The 19101-nt window shown below is 43.7% G+C and overlaps 1 protein-coding gene across 1 annotated transcript in view; it reads right to left on the bottom strand.

The window, feature by feature from the left end:
* Nucleotides 1-13329: 13329 nt before the first annotated feature.
* Nucleotides 13330-19101, bottom strand: part of DPP8 (dipeptidyl peptidase 8) — a 60907-nt gene continuing 55135 nt past the window's right edge. Inside the window, exon 21 of the mRNA XM_028100161.1 lies at nucleotides 13330-17539. Within this exon, the coding sequence (XP_027955962.1) occupies nucleotides 17417-17539 (123 nt within the window). The 3' untranslated portion in view covers nucleotides 13330-17416. The remainder of the gene's footprint in view (nucleotides 17540-19101) is intronic.

Raw genomic sequence — 19101 nt, forward strand, 5'->3', positions numbered from 1 at the left:
GGGAGAGCATACTCTACCCTAAGCACTACCACCTTTAGACCTCTCTACAACCCTGGGAGGGACAAGGAAGGTTTGATTGCTCCCATTTTACACACAGGGAAACTGAGGATGGAGGAGGTGAAGTGACTTGCCTAAGGGCATGAGGCTAGGGAGCAGCAGATGTAGGATCAGAACCCTGGTTTTCAGACTCAGAAGGTCATTTCCCACTCATTCTTCAATGGTGCCTTCCTTGCGCTGGCCAGACTGGTTGCCTCAATATTCCACACATTTTTCTTGTTCTAAAACTGGGGAATCAGTCATCAGGCTAGGATAGGGAGAGGAGCTCAGATTAAATGACCTATTTAAGGTCCCTTCCAAGACCAAGATGCCATGATTTTTCATTCCTTAGATCTCCAGTGTTCCCATGATTTAGAGCCATTCCGTCTCTGTACCTGGTAGTTGCCTTACCCATTTGTTGCTAGTTACCCTTAATAATGACCCATATTTTGCAGATCTAACAGAGTCTGGCATATATTCATTTATTGTCAGGCCCATCGGCAGCACTTGACTTAGGTGAGCACTCCCAGTTGCTTCTCTTAGTGATCTCGTCTGGTCATCAAGGCTTTAAGTGACATCTATTTTTTTTTTAAAGTTCTTAGTTTATTAATTCTCTCATGAAAAATCTGCACCATCACCACAGAAAAAGTCACTGCGGAATTTTTACTCCTTCTGTTGTCCAATCTCCAGCTCACTTTTTGCCAGCACCAAAACTGGCTTTTCCAATCCCCCTTTCTTCATTCTGTTCTTGCATTCCTTTTGCGTGTTCTTGAGGTCTTTTTCTTCGAATACAGGCCATGTCTTGCAAGTTGAGGTTTGGGTTCATTTTCCTTTGCATAATCCAAGGAATCATAAATCACACCAAAGCCAGTTGTCTTGCCACCACCAAAATGGGTTCTGAATCCATATACAAGGATGACGTCTGGCATGGTCTTGTATGGTTTTGGCTACTTTTTCCTGAATTCCTGCCTTTCCAGGGTGAAGAACATCAATTACCATTTGTTTCTGCTGAAATACTCCGTTGGTCATGAACTTCCTGGTCCAGATATTTATTGTCATTTATGATGGTGGCCTAGCTTCAGGCAGCCAGGGAGGAAAAGAGCTTAAATGACATCTTTATGCAGAAGATGCCCAAATATATACTTTCAGCCTGGACCATCTCCCCTGAACCCCAGACATATATCCCGCCACCTGCTCAGTATTTCCATTGGCTGTCTAATAGGCATCTCGATTTAACACGTCCAAAAGAGAGCTCTGATCTTCCCCGCTAAACTTGCGCCTCCCACAGTCTCTCCGTCTCTGGTCCTAGCAGCTCCATCCTTCCCGCTACCACTTGATCCAAGTACCATCACCTCTCACCTGGGTTATTGCAGGAGCCCCCCCCCGCCCCCGCCGTAGTTCTCCTTTTCTCTGTCCTTGTGCCCTTCAGTCTTTTCCCAATACAGCACGAGTCATCCTGTTAAAATGTGCACAAGATCATGTCACATGTCTGCTCAAAACCCACAAGTACCTCCCATCTCATATTTTAAAAAAGAAAAAGAAAAAAATACTTATTTACTTATTTTAGAGAGAGAGAGCGCGCGAGAACATGTGCGCAAGAGAGAGAGCACGAGCGGAGGGAGGAGCAGCGGAGAAGGACAGAGAGAATCTCCAGGAGATTCTCTGCTGAGTGACCACAAGGGGCTTGATCCCAGGATTCTGAGATCATGACTCAAGCCGAAATCAAGAGTCAGATGCTCACCTGACTGAGCCACCCAGGTTTCCCAAAAGCCAAAGTCCTTTTTATGATGAGAAGCCCTGTGGTGGCCAGCTCCCTCCCTCTATCCTCTAGACCTTTGCCCACCTGGTTCAGTCTGGAACTCTGCCTTCCCACCCCTCCTGTCCTCACAACATCCCCCTTTTCCTTACCCCCCTTCTTTCTAACATGTTTGACATTTTACTTATTTTATTCTTAGTCTGTCCACTCAACAGAATGAGAGCTTCATGAGGACAGGGATTTTTGCCTGCTGGCTTCCCTGCTGAATTCCAAGCAGCTAGACCAGGACCTGGAGCTGTATAGGGGCCGGGGGGCCAAGATAAAAGATACAAATCACTGCCCACAGGGACAGTAGTGTCCTAAGTGACACGGGGTGGCAGGGAGAATGGGAACAAGACTGTGTGGTGGGGTGGGGGGCAGTAAGGAAGAAGTCTTCACAGAACTACGGATCGTTGTACATGTTTGATCTGGTCTTGACAATTTAAGGAGGGTAGAGCTGATGGTGAGGGGAGAAACACACTCTGCAGAGGCCCAGTGGTATGAGAGTACAGGAAATGGCAGATACTATAGTTAATTGCACAGATCTCCATGGACCACCACTTACGGGTCAGAGGGAGCATAGTGGTGAACAAAATGGTTCTTGCCTGCATGGTGCTTAGTCTAGCACCATGAGGGAGACAGACAAGGAGGCAGGCAACTCTAATACTGTGTGCTATAGGCTGTGATGGGGTACAGGGAGGAGGGGCACCGAGGCTGGACCCAGAGGGAAGAAGGGAAGGCTTCTGGAGGAAACAAATACCTGAACCTGTGTAAGTGGAATGTGGCAGGTGTGAACTGGGCAGGAGGGCAGGGTGGGAGATAAAGCCAAACAAGAAGGCTAGGGTTAGATGGGGCAGGCCATGTACTGTTGCCTGGTGAGCAGTTGATGATTCAACCGTCAACTGAATGAAAGAGTCAACGAACAAGGTGTCACCACATAAAGAGTGTCACTAAGTCCATAAGCCACACACACAAATCCAATTAATTCCTCTGTATTCATATTTGAGCACACAGACAGTGGTGGAGAGTGGGTAGGAAGGGTAACAGGCTCAGGCCACAGCCAGATCCAGCGTAAGGAATAAGAGCCACGATTCTCGTCCTGCCTCTTGCTTGTGACCTTGTTATGTGACCTTGCCCAACTTCCTTCCTCTCTGTGGGCCTCAGCTTCACCATTGAGAAAAATAAGAGGGCTAGGGTCTGATGCACATTTCAGAGAAGGAGTTCCAAAGAGTTCATGCCATTAAAAGTGGATGTGGTGCCCATCTTAATTTCTTTCTTTTTCAGTCCATTGATAAAATATTCCATTATATCCCCCCTTTCAAATGATGCCATGGAATGCCTCCAAGGGTGTATGGGGTGTTCATGAGTGGATGACCACAGATGGCTAATGAGCATGTTCAGGTGAACATCGTTAACCATTGTCATGGTTTTTACCACTAAACAGGTTAAATTGTTAATCTTCATTATTTACATATTAATTTATAGCCATATTGGACCATGAGGAAGTATGAGGAGCATTGATAGCCATACTACAAAAATCTGATGCTGAGGAGAGTGATAATTTTGCAAATTTTCCTCAAGTTGATCCTCATCAGAAAAGAATGGTATGGTTTTCTAATCAAAAGTCATTAGTCACTAATAAGCAAAGCCAGGCACCCCTCTTTCTCTCTTTAAAATAAATAAATCTTTGGGGTGCCTGGGTGGCTCAGTCGTTAAGCGTCTGCCTTCGGCTCAGGTCATGATCCCAGAGTCCTAGAATCCAGCCCCGCATCTGGCTCCCTGCTCCGTGGGAAGCCTGCTTCTCCCTCTCCCACTCCCCCTGAATGTGTTCCCTCTCTTCCTGTGTCTCTCTGTCAAATAAATAAATAAGATCTTAAAAAAAATCCCAATTAATGTTTTTAAAGTGAATGTTAAAAGAAGTTGCCATGCAAAACTGATGAAAGTTTTGAATCACTAAGGGAGTCCTCGAGATAGCGTATTACTGTGAAGGGGGTTTCTAACAATGTCGGGGAGCACTTGCCTGAGTAGCCTTTGAGATCTCAGTAGGCTCTGTGACTCGAAATTCAGAATTGAAGGACCACGTGCTCTGTAGGACCCACAGTGGGGGGCTGTGGCACTCAGACCATTCTAGAGTAGATGACAAAATCCACCACTGTGGTGATTTTAAAACATGGGTAGGAGTTCTCTAGCACTTCTCCCTTCAAGAAGTAGAGTCTACTTGCCCTCCCTTTGGATACAGGCTGGACTTAAGGACTCAGGTCTAAAGGAGAGGACGTGGTGGCCGTGAAATTTCTTGGCGGCTTGGCTTCTGAGGTTAGTCACAGAAGAAGACGCAGCTCCCACCTGGCTTTCTCTGGGGGACATGCGCCTTTGGAACCCTGAGCTACCATGTGAGAAGTCTGGCCACCTTGACGCTGCCATGCTGGAGAGACCATGAGGGGAGGTCACATGGACAGAGAAATGCTACAGGAGCCAAATGTGGGAGGAAATCTTCTCCATGTCCAACCCCAGGTCCCATCTGACTACAACCACCCTTCACATTCAAAACTATCTCCCACACTGCGCCTCTGCTCAAGCCCTCTGAGCCCATGGGATGCGTCTCCTCTCCATCTGACATGCCTTTCCACCCCTCACCACTAAATTGCTAACCAATTTATGGAATTATGGGATATTTTTATTTTCTTCTTTGTGTTTTCTATGTTTTTAACACTTTGTTGACACGGGACACATGTTATTTCTGGAATCAGAAATATTAAGTGTAACTTAGTGGTGAAAAAAATATTCTTCAGTTTGGGATGATGAAAATGTTCTGGAGATAAATAGTGGTGACGGTTGCCACTATACCCTGAAAACTGTACCCTGAAACCTGGCTAAATGGTAAATTTTATGTTATGTATATTTTACCACAATGGAAAAATATGTATACAATCCCTTAAAACTCAAGACCCAGCTCCTTCAAAGTGACCACCCAGGCCTCACCCGCTCGTCTGTATCACTCAATAGGTCCTGGATTTTTCTGCCTCATACGGGCAATTCTTCATTTACATAATTAGTTTGTCTCCGTCCTGTGTCTCAGATGACCACTAGAAGCTCCCTGAGGGCAGAAACGGGCATTATACGGGTGATCATGCCTATGTACATTTATAAAACAATTTATTTAAAAAAATTGCCTGGAAATTGGAACACATTTCCCTAAAGAATTGACATGACAAATGATGGCTCTGTTCTCAGACTAGCCAATCAAAACTTCTTAAACTCATTAAATATCTGACATGTTGTATGTTGGCAATGGAAATGTATCGCAGAAAACAATGGAAATATTGGCAATTAAACAAAACAGAACAATCAATGGAAAGGTTGACAAGTTTGGGATTGAATTAGTAACAAATATATATATTTAAAAAGAGATAATTATTAACTAGATAAAACAAAGTTCTGCATGAATGAAAATGACTCAAAGTTTATTACATGACTCATGTCTGAATATATTTGCATAGTTATAATGATGTGTAAGCACTGAATATTGGTCTAAGGAAAATTACAATAGAACTATATTGAAAAGATGAGGGGGATGGGAAATGTGTGTGTTTGGTGCAAATGGGAAGGAAAACAGTTAAATTCTAAGTTTGCATAGTGGAAATGCCACTAAATAATGCATAAAAACTGAAAAAAATTGGTAACATTACACACATTTTATTTAGAGAGTTGTTTTAGAACTTGACTATATAAAGCTATGTGTCTGTGAAATTGGGATAAAAGTAAAACTAAAAAAAAAAAAGGGTGACACAATTCTCTGTATGGTTCAGTCAGATGCCCTCCTGCCCTGAATCATCCTTCCTCCTCAGCTCTCTAGGCAAACACTGATCCACTGCCCCATTCCCATCACTGCCTTGCTGCACCCAACAGCTCACTCCTGTCTGGAACCACTGCTCCTCAACACCCACCTCTGCTCAAGGCCAGCCTGCCCCAGCAAGCCTGGGATTCAGACGGCTCCTTTCTGGCGCCCCTTTATGAAAACCGCTGCACATCTGGCATAATGGGGCTGAGACCTGCTCTCTCCCAGGGGCTCTGGATGCTCTGTTGCAGCTGAACACACTGACCTTGGCAGAATGGACACACTGCCTTCAGCAGAACTGAAAGGTAGGTAATATAAGTCACATTGTCCACCCCACTCCCTGTTCTTTTAAGTAGGCTCTATGCCCAACGTGGGACTCGAACTCACAACCCCGACATCAAGAATTGCATGCTCTACTGACTGAGCCAGCCAGGCGCCCCATCTACCCCGCTTTGGAAGCTGCACCCCCTCCTGCTGGAGACTGTCCACCCACAGCCTCTGGGGGCCAGGGCCCTCCCCCCAGGTCCATTCTGTGCAATAACCTTTTTCTTCCTCATTGTTCCCCATCAAAGCATGTCTACCCTGTGACCCGCCCTCTCCTGTGGTCTTTCAGACAAACTAAGCCTGTGGAAGTGAAGCAAGCTGAGGAGCTGGGGCCAGATGCAGAGCACCCTTAGCACTCATTAGCCAAGGCCCGGCACACCTGGCACACTCCAGCCCTAACCTTCTGCCTGTTCCATTGCCCCCCACACTTCGCTTCCCGCTTCCCAGTGTGCCAGCTATAGCCTCCTCCACCCCCTGCTTTATCCCTTCATGCCTGTGCAAAGAGAATACTTTACCTGGAACGACTTCCTCCCACCTGGGGAAACTCATTCCTCCAAACTTACTCCAAGTGCTACCTCCTTTGTGCAGCCTTCCCTGACCATCTTTTTTCCCATTGCCCAGAAAAAATAACAGCTCCTGTTTGTTGAGTGCTGTGTGCCAGATACGAGGAGCTTGGCGTGCATTTTCTCATATCAGAGCTCGTAGCAACTCCATCCAGTAGGACCATCATTAGTTCTAGGTTATAAAAGGAAGCAGAAGCACAGAGAGGTTAAGTAACTTGCTCAAGGTCACACAGTGGGAAGTGATTCAGTGGGAGTCAGGACAGGTCAAAGCTCACACTCCTAACTGCTGTCCTGCTCTGCCCCCTGGGAGCTCACACAGCACTCAACATAGTTCCTTTTGTGCTCACCCTCTTTTGTTTACGTGGCCATCTCCACTTCTGGACTGAGAATCTTTTGAAAGTAGAGAATGTGTCTGGCTCCTCTGAACATCCTCAGATCCCTGGAGCCCTCAGCATGAGGGAGGCCCATGGCAGCTGTTGAATTCACGTTGCTTGCTAATGGAGGACAGAAGCCAGAATTAACATTCCACTTCTTCACTTGACCTTGGGAAAGATGTACAACCTCTCTGAGCTCTAATTTCTTTCTCTGGGGAGTGGGGTGGGGAAGCCATGGGGGGAAGAATACTAATACCTAACTGATGTCTCCTAGCTTATTGTGGAGATCAAATTGAACACGACACTGTCAGAGGAAATACTCTTAATACTCTGTCAGAGGAAATACTCTTAAGTGGTGGGATGCTCACCATTACAAATGGTAGCAGTTGGTACTCAGAACGCAATGTGATACCTGCTCACAGGTAAAACATGGTATTCCTACCAGGGCCTTACCAATAATGATACCTTCATCTGAATGATGTGCAATACTGGAAGATCAGCTGTTGGGTCAGGCAGGTGGCAAGTAATCTGAGACCGAGGCCGAGTCTAGTCACCCCCATGGCAGGCTTCTGTACCCACCCTCCTTGCTCACATCCCAGAACTTGCTGTTCTCCCAAGATCCTTGGGGCTGAGTCATGTTCCTCTCCCCACCCAGCATCTCCCTTCTCCCCAGGGCTCAGGCCTGACAACTCAGGTCCTGGAGAGTGGACTGCTCCCACTGGCAGCACTGCACTCTTTGGGGGTGGGGGTGGGGGCCAGACCAGTGGCAGGAGTGCCAATATCAGCTTCATCAACCACCTCCGGGCCCCCATTCCATGCCAGGCCTGCGCTCTCACTTTGGCCTCACCTCAACTCCATGAAGGAGGTATTAGAACCCCACTTTGTCCAAGATTAGAGAAGCAAAGGGCCTACTCAAGATCACGACTGTTGGACTTGAACCCAAGTCTATCAGGTTCCAAATTCTCTAGTCTTTCCCATGCTCCCCCTTCTTTCTCTGGGCAAGTTCAAGGAGATTTATATCCAAGATCCACCTAGGACTGCTTTCTCAGCATGAGCTGAGTCCCTGAAGGCACTCAGATTTCAGGCAAATACCATATTTCCTTGATTCTAAAATACATTCCTATTCACATTTTTATATTTCTGATAGCAGGATCTTACAAAGGGTAACATCTTAGATTTTAGGAAATTTAGGAGAAGCCCTAGAAGTGTCTCTGTCCAGCTCCCAGCTAGTCTTGTGCCTGTAGGGGAGTCACCTTACCTGCTGGTACTTCAGGGAGTTTAGTCAACCTGACTTTGGGTATCAGCTCTGCCAACCTGACAGCTGAATGGCTTTGCAATCTTCTCTGGGACTCAGTTTCCCCATTGGTAAAATGATGGGAGGGGTCACTGATTTTTGGCCTCTTCTTTTAAGCTGCAGAAGGCTTCGTTTCCCCAGCACACATAAGAAGCTAAGCTACTGTGGATGAAATCATGGTTGGAGGGCCTGGAGCTCTGAGGTTGCCTCTCCTCCCTGCACTCCTGCTGGAGGCTTTCTCAGCTTCCTCACTCTGGCAAATTCCTCCGCTGAGCCCTGGTTTGGGAAAACATCGCTCTGGGACGTGAAGACAGGGCTGGAAGATCTGGGCTCAAGCGTGGACTTGAAGCGGCTGGGATGGCTACGGTATGATCACTTCCTGGCTCTGGGCCTCAGCTTCTCATCTGTGAAGTCAAGCAGTAGGTAAGATATTTTCTAAGAATCTGTTCTGGTGTGAACATTCCGTGAACACAATCTTCCATTGCGCTACCTTTACTTTGGTTGCATGGTAGGATCACCTAGGGAGCTTCTAAGAAAAATGAAAAGATGGAAGACCTCCTCCCTGCCTCCCCATGGTGATGTAATTGATCTTAGGAGGGACTCAGACATCAGCATTTTTAAAACCTCCCCAAGCAGTTTTGACAGCCACCAGGGCTAAGAAGCACACTCCTCCAGGCTTAAAGTCTCAGTCGGGGACAAAGAATAAAAATTCCAATGACCTTTTTAAAGAAAGGGTCCTAAAATTAGCTTAACTTAGGGAGAATTTGTTTTTTTTTTTTGGCAGTCCTATTAGTGAATTGGTAGATGGGTGCTTAGAAACCTAAATAGCAAGGTCAAAATATTCATTTGAAAATTGTTTGAGGGGCGTCTGGGTGGCTCAGTTGGTTAAGCATCTGACTCTTGGTTTCAGCTCAGGTTGGGAGATCTCAGGGTTGTGAGCCCACCCTAGGTCTTCGCACTCAGCAGGGAGTCGGCTTGGGATTCTCTCTCTCCCTCTACCCCTCCCCCTGCTCACGCTCTCTCCCAAATCAATCAATCAATCAATCAATCAATCAATCAATCTTAAAAAAAATTGTTTGATACTCAAGTATCTAAGAAGCCATTCCTGCGTGACTGACTGTGTGATGGGGAGAATTTGCTAAGTTTAAATACGGCGCCTACTCTCAGAGTCTGTAATCTAACTGGAGAAGCAAACCGTATGGTGTAAAATTAAATGTTCAATCTGAGATAACCTTTACTGAGCACTTATTTTTTTTTAAATTTTTTTAAAGATTTTATTTTATTTATTTGTCAGAGAGAGAGGGAGAGCACAAGCAGGGGGAGCGGCAGGCAGAGGGAGAAGCAGGCTTCCTGCAGAGCAGGGAGCCCGATGCGGGGCTCGATCCCAGGACCCTGGGATCATGACCTGAGCCGAAGGCAGATGCTTAACGGACTGAACCACATAGGTGTCCCTTTACCGAGCACTTATATTGCACGCCAGGCACCAAGTGTTTTACAGTACAGTAAACAAACTTAATCCTCACAACAATCTGTTTAGGAGGGTTTTGGTATTATTCCTGTTTCATTCTTAAGGAAATGGAGGGTCAGAATGTTATGTGAACATGCCCAAGCCCATAAAGCTAGCAAGTAGCAAAGGCAAAGGTAGAAGCCAGGCTCCAAAGCCAATGCTTGGTATCATTTTGCCATCCCACTTATCTTGGGTGAGGAAATTCCCATAAGCTCTGTGGGACGCCTAGAGGAACCTAGGTTCGACTTCAAAGTGTGTGTTCTATTAATTATAAGAGGAATCCCTCAGGTTGCTTGTGGTGACTGAAGAGCCTAGGTAGGGGAAAGTAGGGAAATGTCGGGTGACACAGGGCCTTGGATTTGATTAGGGGCTGGAGCAGGAACGTGAGAAGAGAAAGTTCATTTAAGAAAGTGGCAGTGTCCTGCTGGGTGTGTTAGTGAGGCGGGAGGTGACTTGGTCCTGAGAACCTATCCAGGACAAGGGCTCTGTCCTCTTCTGTTTTCTCGTGGCCTACCAAAGGCCTGGCATGTGACTGTTACTAAATATTTGCGAAATCAAAGTTGAGAGCAGCTTCTTTGAGGTCACTAGGAATTTTATTTTTATTTTTTTTAAAGTAGGCTCCACGCCTAACATGGAGCCCAGTGCGGGGCTTGAAATCACAACCCTGAGATCAAGACCTGAGCTGAGATCAAGAGTCTGACACTTAACCGACTGAGCCACCCAGGCATCCGCCAAAGTCACTTGGAATTCTTTTTTTTCAAGATGCATTTATTTTAGAGGTGGGAGAAGGAGCAGAGGGAGAGAAAGAATCTCAAGTAGAATCTGCGATGAGCACGGAGCCCCAACGCTGGGCTGGATCTCACGACCTGAGCCAAAACCAAGGGTCAGATGCTTAACCGACTGCACCACCCAGGCGCCCCTCATTTGGAATTCTTAATCTTCACGTCCAACCCAGGCTAGTTAGAGAGCTGCTACAGTTGCCCAGAATGACCTTACAGGTCCTAGACTGAGGAACGAGGAGGAATGGACAGTTGAGACAACACAAAGCAGTTAACTGGCGAGACATCACATCCTAAAGCACCCAATCCTAAAGCACCCAACCTAACTACACACCGTAGCATTTACATGCATGCTTAGGGATGCAACTATGACCACAGATATGCCCAGAAACCCAGCTAACATGGAGAGTTCATTCTACAGAAGACCAGTGTGGTTTCTAGAACCTACCTGGCCAGTGGACCTTCCTGCAGAGTTGTCCCCCTTGACTAGCATGTGAACCTATGCCACTTCTGCTGGGGGCCATTCCAGTGAGGACAGCAGGGGACTGGGCTTGGGGGGTGGGGAAGAGTCCTAGAACTGGCTAATTGTTTCTCCAAACTTATATTTCTAGAATGCAAGTTTGGGAGCCAATTGAGAGAGTATCTTTCAGAAAGGAGCACACAGCAAACTCAACAACTCAGCTGAGTCAGAGCTGAACCCCATCTACTCCATTTCAGCAGGAGCTCAACCCCTTTCAGGGTGGCAAGGCCAGGGCACCAGAGCTGTGGACAGAACCAGGCTGATGAACATTTAAACCCTGGTAATTCCTGAAATCACTCCAAGCCCAAAATAAAATTACCATCATGGGATTCTCATACTGCAGTTGTTTCAACTGTACCCCCTCAAAACACCAAGGGATCAATCATTGTTTCCTCGTAACCCCTGAATGGGTGAGGTTAAGCCAGAGGGAAATCCAAAGGCTTCAGGGCCCTGATAGGACTCTGGTGCCCTGGAGCCCTAGAGCCACTGGGATGTCTGCACCTCCAGCACAGTATTTGCAGAATGTTTATGGCCAGGTTGAAAGCTGATTTTTTTTTTTATTTTTTGAAGATTTTAAGTAATCTCTACATCCAACATGGGGCTCGAACTCACAATTCAGAGATACAGTCACACGCTCTACCAACTGAGCCAGCCAGGTACCCTAGAAACCTCTGATTTTTGATTAGCAAAAGATCTAAGCTGAATTAAAGACACCAAGGAAGGGGTGCCTAGCTGGCTCAGTCAGAAGAGCATGTGACTCTTGATCTTGGGATGAGTTTGAGCCCCACTTTGGGTGTAGTGATTAAAAAAAATAAATAAGCTTAAGGGAAAAAAAAGAGAGAGACCAAGGTAGTTGTTTCCCAACTGGAGTGCCATAAATGAAATTATATGTATGCCTCAGAGCCTGGGGGTCTCACTGGTCACTTCGTGCTGCAAGCAGCCTCAACATGTTAACCCAGTCTGCCTGTCTATCCCAGAGCGTCATAAAAATGCCTTCTTGTGTGTGTGTCATGAGGTGAAAATGTTAGGAAGCACTGGTCCACAGCACTGCCCTGTTTAAAGATCATCTTTATTTTTTTTAAGATGTATTTTTTATTTATTTGTGTGTGGGGGGCAGACGAAGAGGGAGGAGAGAAGCAAAGTTCCCACTGAGTGTGGAGCCCAATTTGGGGCTCCATCCCACAACCCTGAGATCACGACCTGAGCTGAAATCCAGCCAGACGCTCAACCAATTAAGCCACAGATGTGCCCCAGGATCATCTTTATTTCTAATAATTTCTGTATACAAATTAAAGATGTAAGACCCTGGGGCGCCTGGCTGGCTCAGTCCCTAGAACATACGACTCAATCTTGGGGTTGTGAGTTAAGTCTTACGTTGGGGGTAGAGTGTACTTAAATAAAGGGGGCATTTGGGGCGCCTGGTGGCTCAGTCAGTTGAGTGTTTGCCTTCAGCTCAGGTCATGATCCAGGACGTGGGGATCAAGCCCCACATCCAGCTACCTGCTCAGCGGGGAGTCTGCTTCTCCCTCTGCCCCTCCCCCTGCTCATGCTCTCTCGCTCCCTCCCAAATAAAGGGGGCATTAAAAAATAATAATGTTTAAAAATTAAAAGGTTACAAACCTAATAGCTAATACAGCAGTGGATCTTCTTGGGGGATCATCCTCCCTTTGAGAATCTGGAGAAGCCAAAGCCTTTCTCCCCAGAATGCACTTCCAAAATATTGCCAAGCAATATTTTGCATACCACTTCAGTGGGTTAGAGAATCCAGATTAAGTGCCTGTGCTGGAAGGATTATCAGACAAACCCCAAATTTACTAATTTTAGAGGGGTTCATCTGCTTCTCTCTCCCCCTTCCCCAGTACAGCTTCAACAGACCAGAGAACTGTCAAAGAAACCTCTGCAAAAAGTATTACACTGAACTTCCTTGAAATTTCCCAGGGAGCACTCAGAGACCACTATTTGGAAACTCCAGGTAGCATCCCTGAGAAAATCCCAGCTGCTCAGGAAGGACATGCTAATCACTGGCTCCAGGCACCACCCACCCCACCCCTGCAGTACAAATGGCCGGCTGCTGGGAACCACTTGGAGGCACAGAACCGTTCCCTGCACGCCTCCCCTTGGGTTCGGATGCATTTTTGGCTGGTGTTTCTACTGGAAACCCCTGGTAATCACCTTGCAGTCTTCCTTTCTCCACTGCAAACACATGACCTTGTTCGTGTGTATTAATCACTCCACAGTTGCCACTAATCAAGGCAAGACTATAAATAGGGAAGGGGTAGGGGGGAAGGAACATTTACATCAATTAATTGTAGCAGCATCTTTATTGCAACAAAGAACCTGTAATAAAATGCAACAAAACTAATGTTTCACTTTACATGATTAAAAGCCATGTAGCTGAAAATGAGAAAACCCATAAACTTACTGGAGTGAGACATGCAATTCCTTTTATACAAGTCAATGCTTAAAACAGCAGGCACTTCATGTTCCAAAATTAAACACCTGAACTCCAATTGTGCTGAATACAACATAAATTTGTATTTGGGTTATTCAAAAATAAACATACAAATACTACTTTTCCCCTCTGTGAGGGACTTCTGAAAGGATTACCCAGAACTGTCTCTTGACAAAAGAAGAAAAGCAGGAGCCAGCACCCTTGCACTGACATGTCTCCATATTGTAGGCTGCAAGACGGAGAGGTGAGGCCAGGTAGGGTTGGGAAAGTGGGAGTCAGGGAAGTTTCCTTATTCCTTTATGTCTGCTGGGAATGGACACTCACCTGCAATCTCTTAGTTTAGATACGGCCATGTCTCTTTTCTTACTTCAAATAGCTCTAAGTTAGGCTCCCAGGCTTAAGCAAGCACTCTATTCTAAATCCCAATTCCCAAATCCCCCACTACTAGGAAGACACATTTAGTGTAACAGTTTTAACTTCAGAATGTCATATACTAATTAGAAGTACTGCTTCATTAATAAGCATGCTTAGCATTTACTTTAGAATGGAAAAATTAACCATTTTATGTTATCTTTAAAATGTTTCATAGGAATATATTAATAAATACTTCTTTAAAAATTTGCCTTTTCTACATATCATTTAAGCTACCATGAGTCAGGGCATCTGGATGGAGTCTAGTACCAACTGAACACTAACTGGCCGCATGGCCATGGGTATATTTTCTCCTCTCTCTCTATGTAGGTTCCTCCTCTAACCAATGAGAACATTAGGTTATATCAAAGATAATAGCTTGAAAAATTTGTGATTCTACAATAGTGAGAGATCTTACAGGAGTCATTCCACCTAAAGAGAGAATTACATTACAGACAGGTGGGATACACCTTCTGTAAGGAATAAAACAAGTAGTAAAAAAAAGTAAGCATCAGTATCTATATCTCAACCTGTTAAAAAGTAATGCATGCATTGTAACTTCATCCTCTGGTATGAGGCTTTCGAAATGAGCCAGCTACAGCATCGAGGGAAGAACCTTCATTCCAAAATGAATCCCCAAAGAGGATACACAGTTCACGATACCTTCTGCTTCCTTCAGAGTGAGAAGGGCCCAAGAGTGAGCACAGATGAGCAGCTACATTGGCTATTGCTTTAGGTGTTTGTAAATGAGTCCAGTGTAAAAATCACCTCTTATTTTCTCAATCCGATTCCATTCTCTACAGAAGACTTTGTGAAAGTAGCCCACAAACAACTTTAGAATCACCCTGGAAAGGCTGTTAGAAATGCAGATTCCCGGTCTCCACCCAAATCAACCAAATCCAAACTTCTAAGAGTAAATTTAAGACTGCATTTCTTTTTAGTAATAAGCATCCCAGATGAATCTTAGATTCTGAGTCCCACTGCTCAACAATGCATAAGCAACTATACCTGTAGATGGTTGCTCAAGTGCACCTATTTATCAAGCCTGCAAAACCCACCCCATGTGATGTTTAAACCAGTGCTTTTTGGCTCTTACCAAAAAGTATTGCTACTTTTATATACTCTTAGCCTTTTAAGATATTACCCATAGACAGGGTACAAAGAGTTTTAGTGAGATTTCTACTGATTGCTTGAAATGACTATGATGTTTTCCATGTCAGTTTTTAAAATGAAACTCATCCAACTGTCTTTCTGCACCTGAATTCAGTCATGTATTTTCCCCCTATAGAAGGAGAATGGCATTTAATGAACGGGGGATTATAACAGAGGCATCCCTTGTCATATGAGGAAAGGACAGGCAAGATGCAAAAGGAAAACACTGGTGAATTCAAGAGTACTTGAGGTTCTTTTGGGTTTGTTTTGGTAAAATGAGAGATGCCATTTTGAAGAAACAGCCTTAACGGGTAAGAGGTTTCAAATGAGGAGATGTCTAAAAACCACTGTATACCATTTCCATTCTGCATATTATATAAGGATAGATCCCTGGAGGCCAATCAGATCACAAAAACCACCTTCGATAGTCAGAGATATAGTTAAATCAAGGGGGAAAATACTTTCTTGGGAAGAAAAATTACCCAAATCAATTTAATTTAACATTGAAAAAAATATAAACACACCTTGGCATGGGAAAATATCATAAACAAGAAAATCAATACATACACAGACAATAAGGAAAAGTGTGGTACCTATGATACAGTATAAATACACAAACAGCAAAACCCAATCCCCTTCCCAAGGACAGAACCACCAGGTCACCCTGCCATTTCTAGGCCTCGCCCACCTCCCACCTGGCTCTCAATGATGAATTCACCTCCGATGTACAGTCATCACCCTTACTAATGGAGGCTGTGCTCTCTATGGGAGAAATCTACTCTCCGTAGTGGTGAGAAAGAAAAAGAGCAATTTTTCTTAGAGCGTTGTTTAAAAGTACTGGAAACAACTTTCCAAACACTGAGGCTTGTGATAAAAAGGGTCAAACTCATAGGTGCCTTCCCTGCCGCTGGCAATGTGACCCAACAACACCCCAAGACTCTAAGATGACAGATTCCAATCAGCACCTGAAAGCCTATGAGCTCCCTTAACAGTCGACTGCTAGGGCTAAACCAGGAAAATGTCATGGTCATTTAAGACATTGCTCAGAGGCTCTGAACACTTAAAAATAGAGCCATGGCTTGCCTGGGATCAGTTTATGGTGAAGAGGTGGTTTGGAAACCTCTTTACTTTAAGCTCACAATATCTAAATGATGTTCAAATAATTTAAAATGTTTAAATTTGTAAGGTTACCAAAATTAAGATGAAAGTAACAAAAAATGAGAATTAGAAAAATAAGGAACTTTTCCTCCCTGAATAATGTTAGTCTGTAACTGTGTTGGCAAGACAGTGATTCTTCATTCTGGTTTCCTTAACTAACATTCTAGCAGTTTAAATTTCACCCCCCTAACTTTTTCATGAGGATTTTTGGTCAAATTTTACTTCTACTTAGTTCTTAAGCAGATCCTCTCCTTTTCTTCTCCCTGTCATTATCCACTCCCGGTATCTCCCACCCTACCACGATTCCCTTCCATCACCCTAGAACTCCGGAACATTTCAGTAAGGAAATACCCAATGGAAACTGGCCCCACTAAATTTTCTGAAGAGTACAAGTTAATGTGTACTTTTCTCTTTTCTTAAAGGAGAAGAAATTGCCTGCAAATATTTAAGCTCTAACCATTTGATTAAAATTTTTCTGCCTGTAATTATCAATATTATAAGACTAATTAAACCATGCTACATGTACAGTTACTTGCCTTTTTATGAAAGGAAAAACCCACTCTGTCATATCATCAGAGAAAACTATTTATACTAGATACAGCTGAAATTGGCTAAAATTGGTCAGAGCTTGAATGAAACAAAATAAGTGTTTTTAGGAGGCCACTAAATTATCCTTGAAAAATCATTAATGACTGGTTAAGTCATAGGTTTAATAGTGATTAGTTCATAACATGCTGGATACACCCCAAGCAATGAAGCGTAAGCTATTCAATTACGTTTAAGTGCTATCAAATCTGTAACTAGTCAGAGTTTCTGGAATTGAACCAAACCAATCACTAATATCATCATATTTTAACAAACTCAGAAGTATACTGTAAAAATACACTAATTAAGTCCATGAGGTTTATAATGCTATTAAGAAGTGAAAATAAGGTAGTATGGATACATGGTGCTAATGTCTTATTTCTTTCAGTAATTCTCATGGTATTGCTGGGTCCTTTAGAAATATGTCGTTCAATTTTGTATGTGTATGGTTAAGGTATTAGATTACTACCCACAAGCTGGAGATGCCTGCAATGGCACCAAATATACTTTCAGAAGTAGATGTTATATGGCAGGTACCAAAATGTGATGATCAATTCCATGTTTTCTATCGATTAAACCTCCTCATTTGGTTAAACAGCCAGTGTATACCAGAGTTCTACACAGGTCAAAATTATATCACTTTCAGAGCAGCAATACGCGATCCAAGGTTTTCTTGAAGGTAGTGCAAAAGATGCAGTTCATAATGTTCTCCAGATTCAGGGACTCTTATGCTGTGTCTCTCCTGAGGATAGATCTTAAACAACAACAAAAATCAAAATACAGAAAGTGAGAATTTAATAATACATTTCCTTCCAAAGTTTTCCACAGAGTTTCAACAGGATCAATAATATGGAGCACAGCCTCTCCAAGATATTACACACATATATCCAATGTAAAAGCCCCTCCCCGCTTTTTATCATTCCTTATACACCCCAAGGCTTACAGAAGGATTTATCTATAGGTCACTGGGTCTCCCAGTGTGATCTAGAGACTTCTGGGGTCCTCAGAAGCCTTTTGAGGTATACACAGGTCAAAACCACTTTCAGAACAATTTGCCTTTATTCACTGTGTTGGCATTTGCACTAATAATGCAAAAGCAATGATGGGTAACAGTTCCAGTGCCTTAGCATGAATCAAGGCAGTGACATTAAATTGTACTGGATGTCACCGTATTCTTCACTACCACACACTTGTAGTAAAAAACAAAAGTTTATTAAATTGCAACCCTTGAATAGATGTCTTTTTACATGTTCTGTGGTGATAAATGGGAACAAAGCAGAAAGCACTTTTGCTATAGGATGTCTAAAAGAAAAGCACTTATGAAATTGAGTTGCAAGCCAAACTACCACTTCTTAAATGGAACTCCCATTTTCAACTTGAATGACTGACAACTATGGTGATTCAGATTTGGGTATTTGGCAAACATTTGCTTAAAAAATGAATGAAGTGAGCTGGTCACTTCAAGGACAACACTGACAATATTCGTCACCAATGATAAATTTTGAGCTTTTAAGTAAAAATTAGAATTTTGGAAAACTTGCATCTACCACTACTAGCTCATGAGCTTCCCCAAACTTACAGACTTCTGATGGGATCAGGGGTGTAATATTAATATATGTGATTTTAAAAATACTGTATAATGAAATCAGTCAATACTGAGAAGACTGATGTTATACAGTGAAGCAATATTTTCCAGATGACCCATGTATGTGTGAAAGATCCATCAGAAATACAAGCTCCAACATATTTTAATGTAACACAGTATGAAATGTTTTAGATATGGTGTCAGATTCCACACTAAAACTAACCTTTAAGAAACTAAGACCTGTCCAGTTTTGGTGTAGTTTCCAAGAAGAATATCCACAATTATCTGTAAAAGCTAACATATTCCTCCCCTTTCCTAGCTACATATTCTGTGAGGCTGAATTTTCTTCACACAGTAGTCCCCCCCCTTATCCACAGGGGACACATTCCAGGACCAATATTGGATGCCTGAAACTGCAGATAGTACCAAACCCTATAGATACTGTTTTTTTCCCCATACATACATACCTATGATGAAGTTTAGTTTATAAATTAGGTACAGTAAGAGATTAAAAACAGTAACTGATAATAAAACAATCATAACAACATACTATAATAAAAGTTACCTGAATGTGGTCTCTCTCTCTCAAAATATCTTGTACTATTGCTCGTTCATCCTGGGACGATGTGAGGTGATAAAGTGCTTACGTGATGAGACGAAGTGGAGTGAATGACACAGGCACTGTGATATAGTGTTAGGGCCACTAGTGACCAGACACTATGTCAGAAAGA

Source organism: Eumetopias jubatus, unplaced genomic scaffold (assembly GCF_037043125.1).
Source record: "Eumetopias jubatus isolate StellerSeaLion01/CBP00866 unplaced genomic scaffold, mEumJub1_p1.0 scaffold_7, whole genome shotgun sequence".
NCBI classification, from domain to species: Eukaryota; Metazoa; Chordata; class Mammalia; order Carnivora; family Otariidae; genus Eumetopias; species Eumetopias jubatus.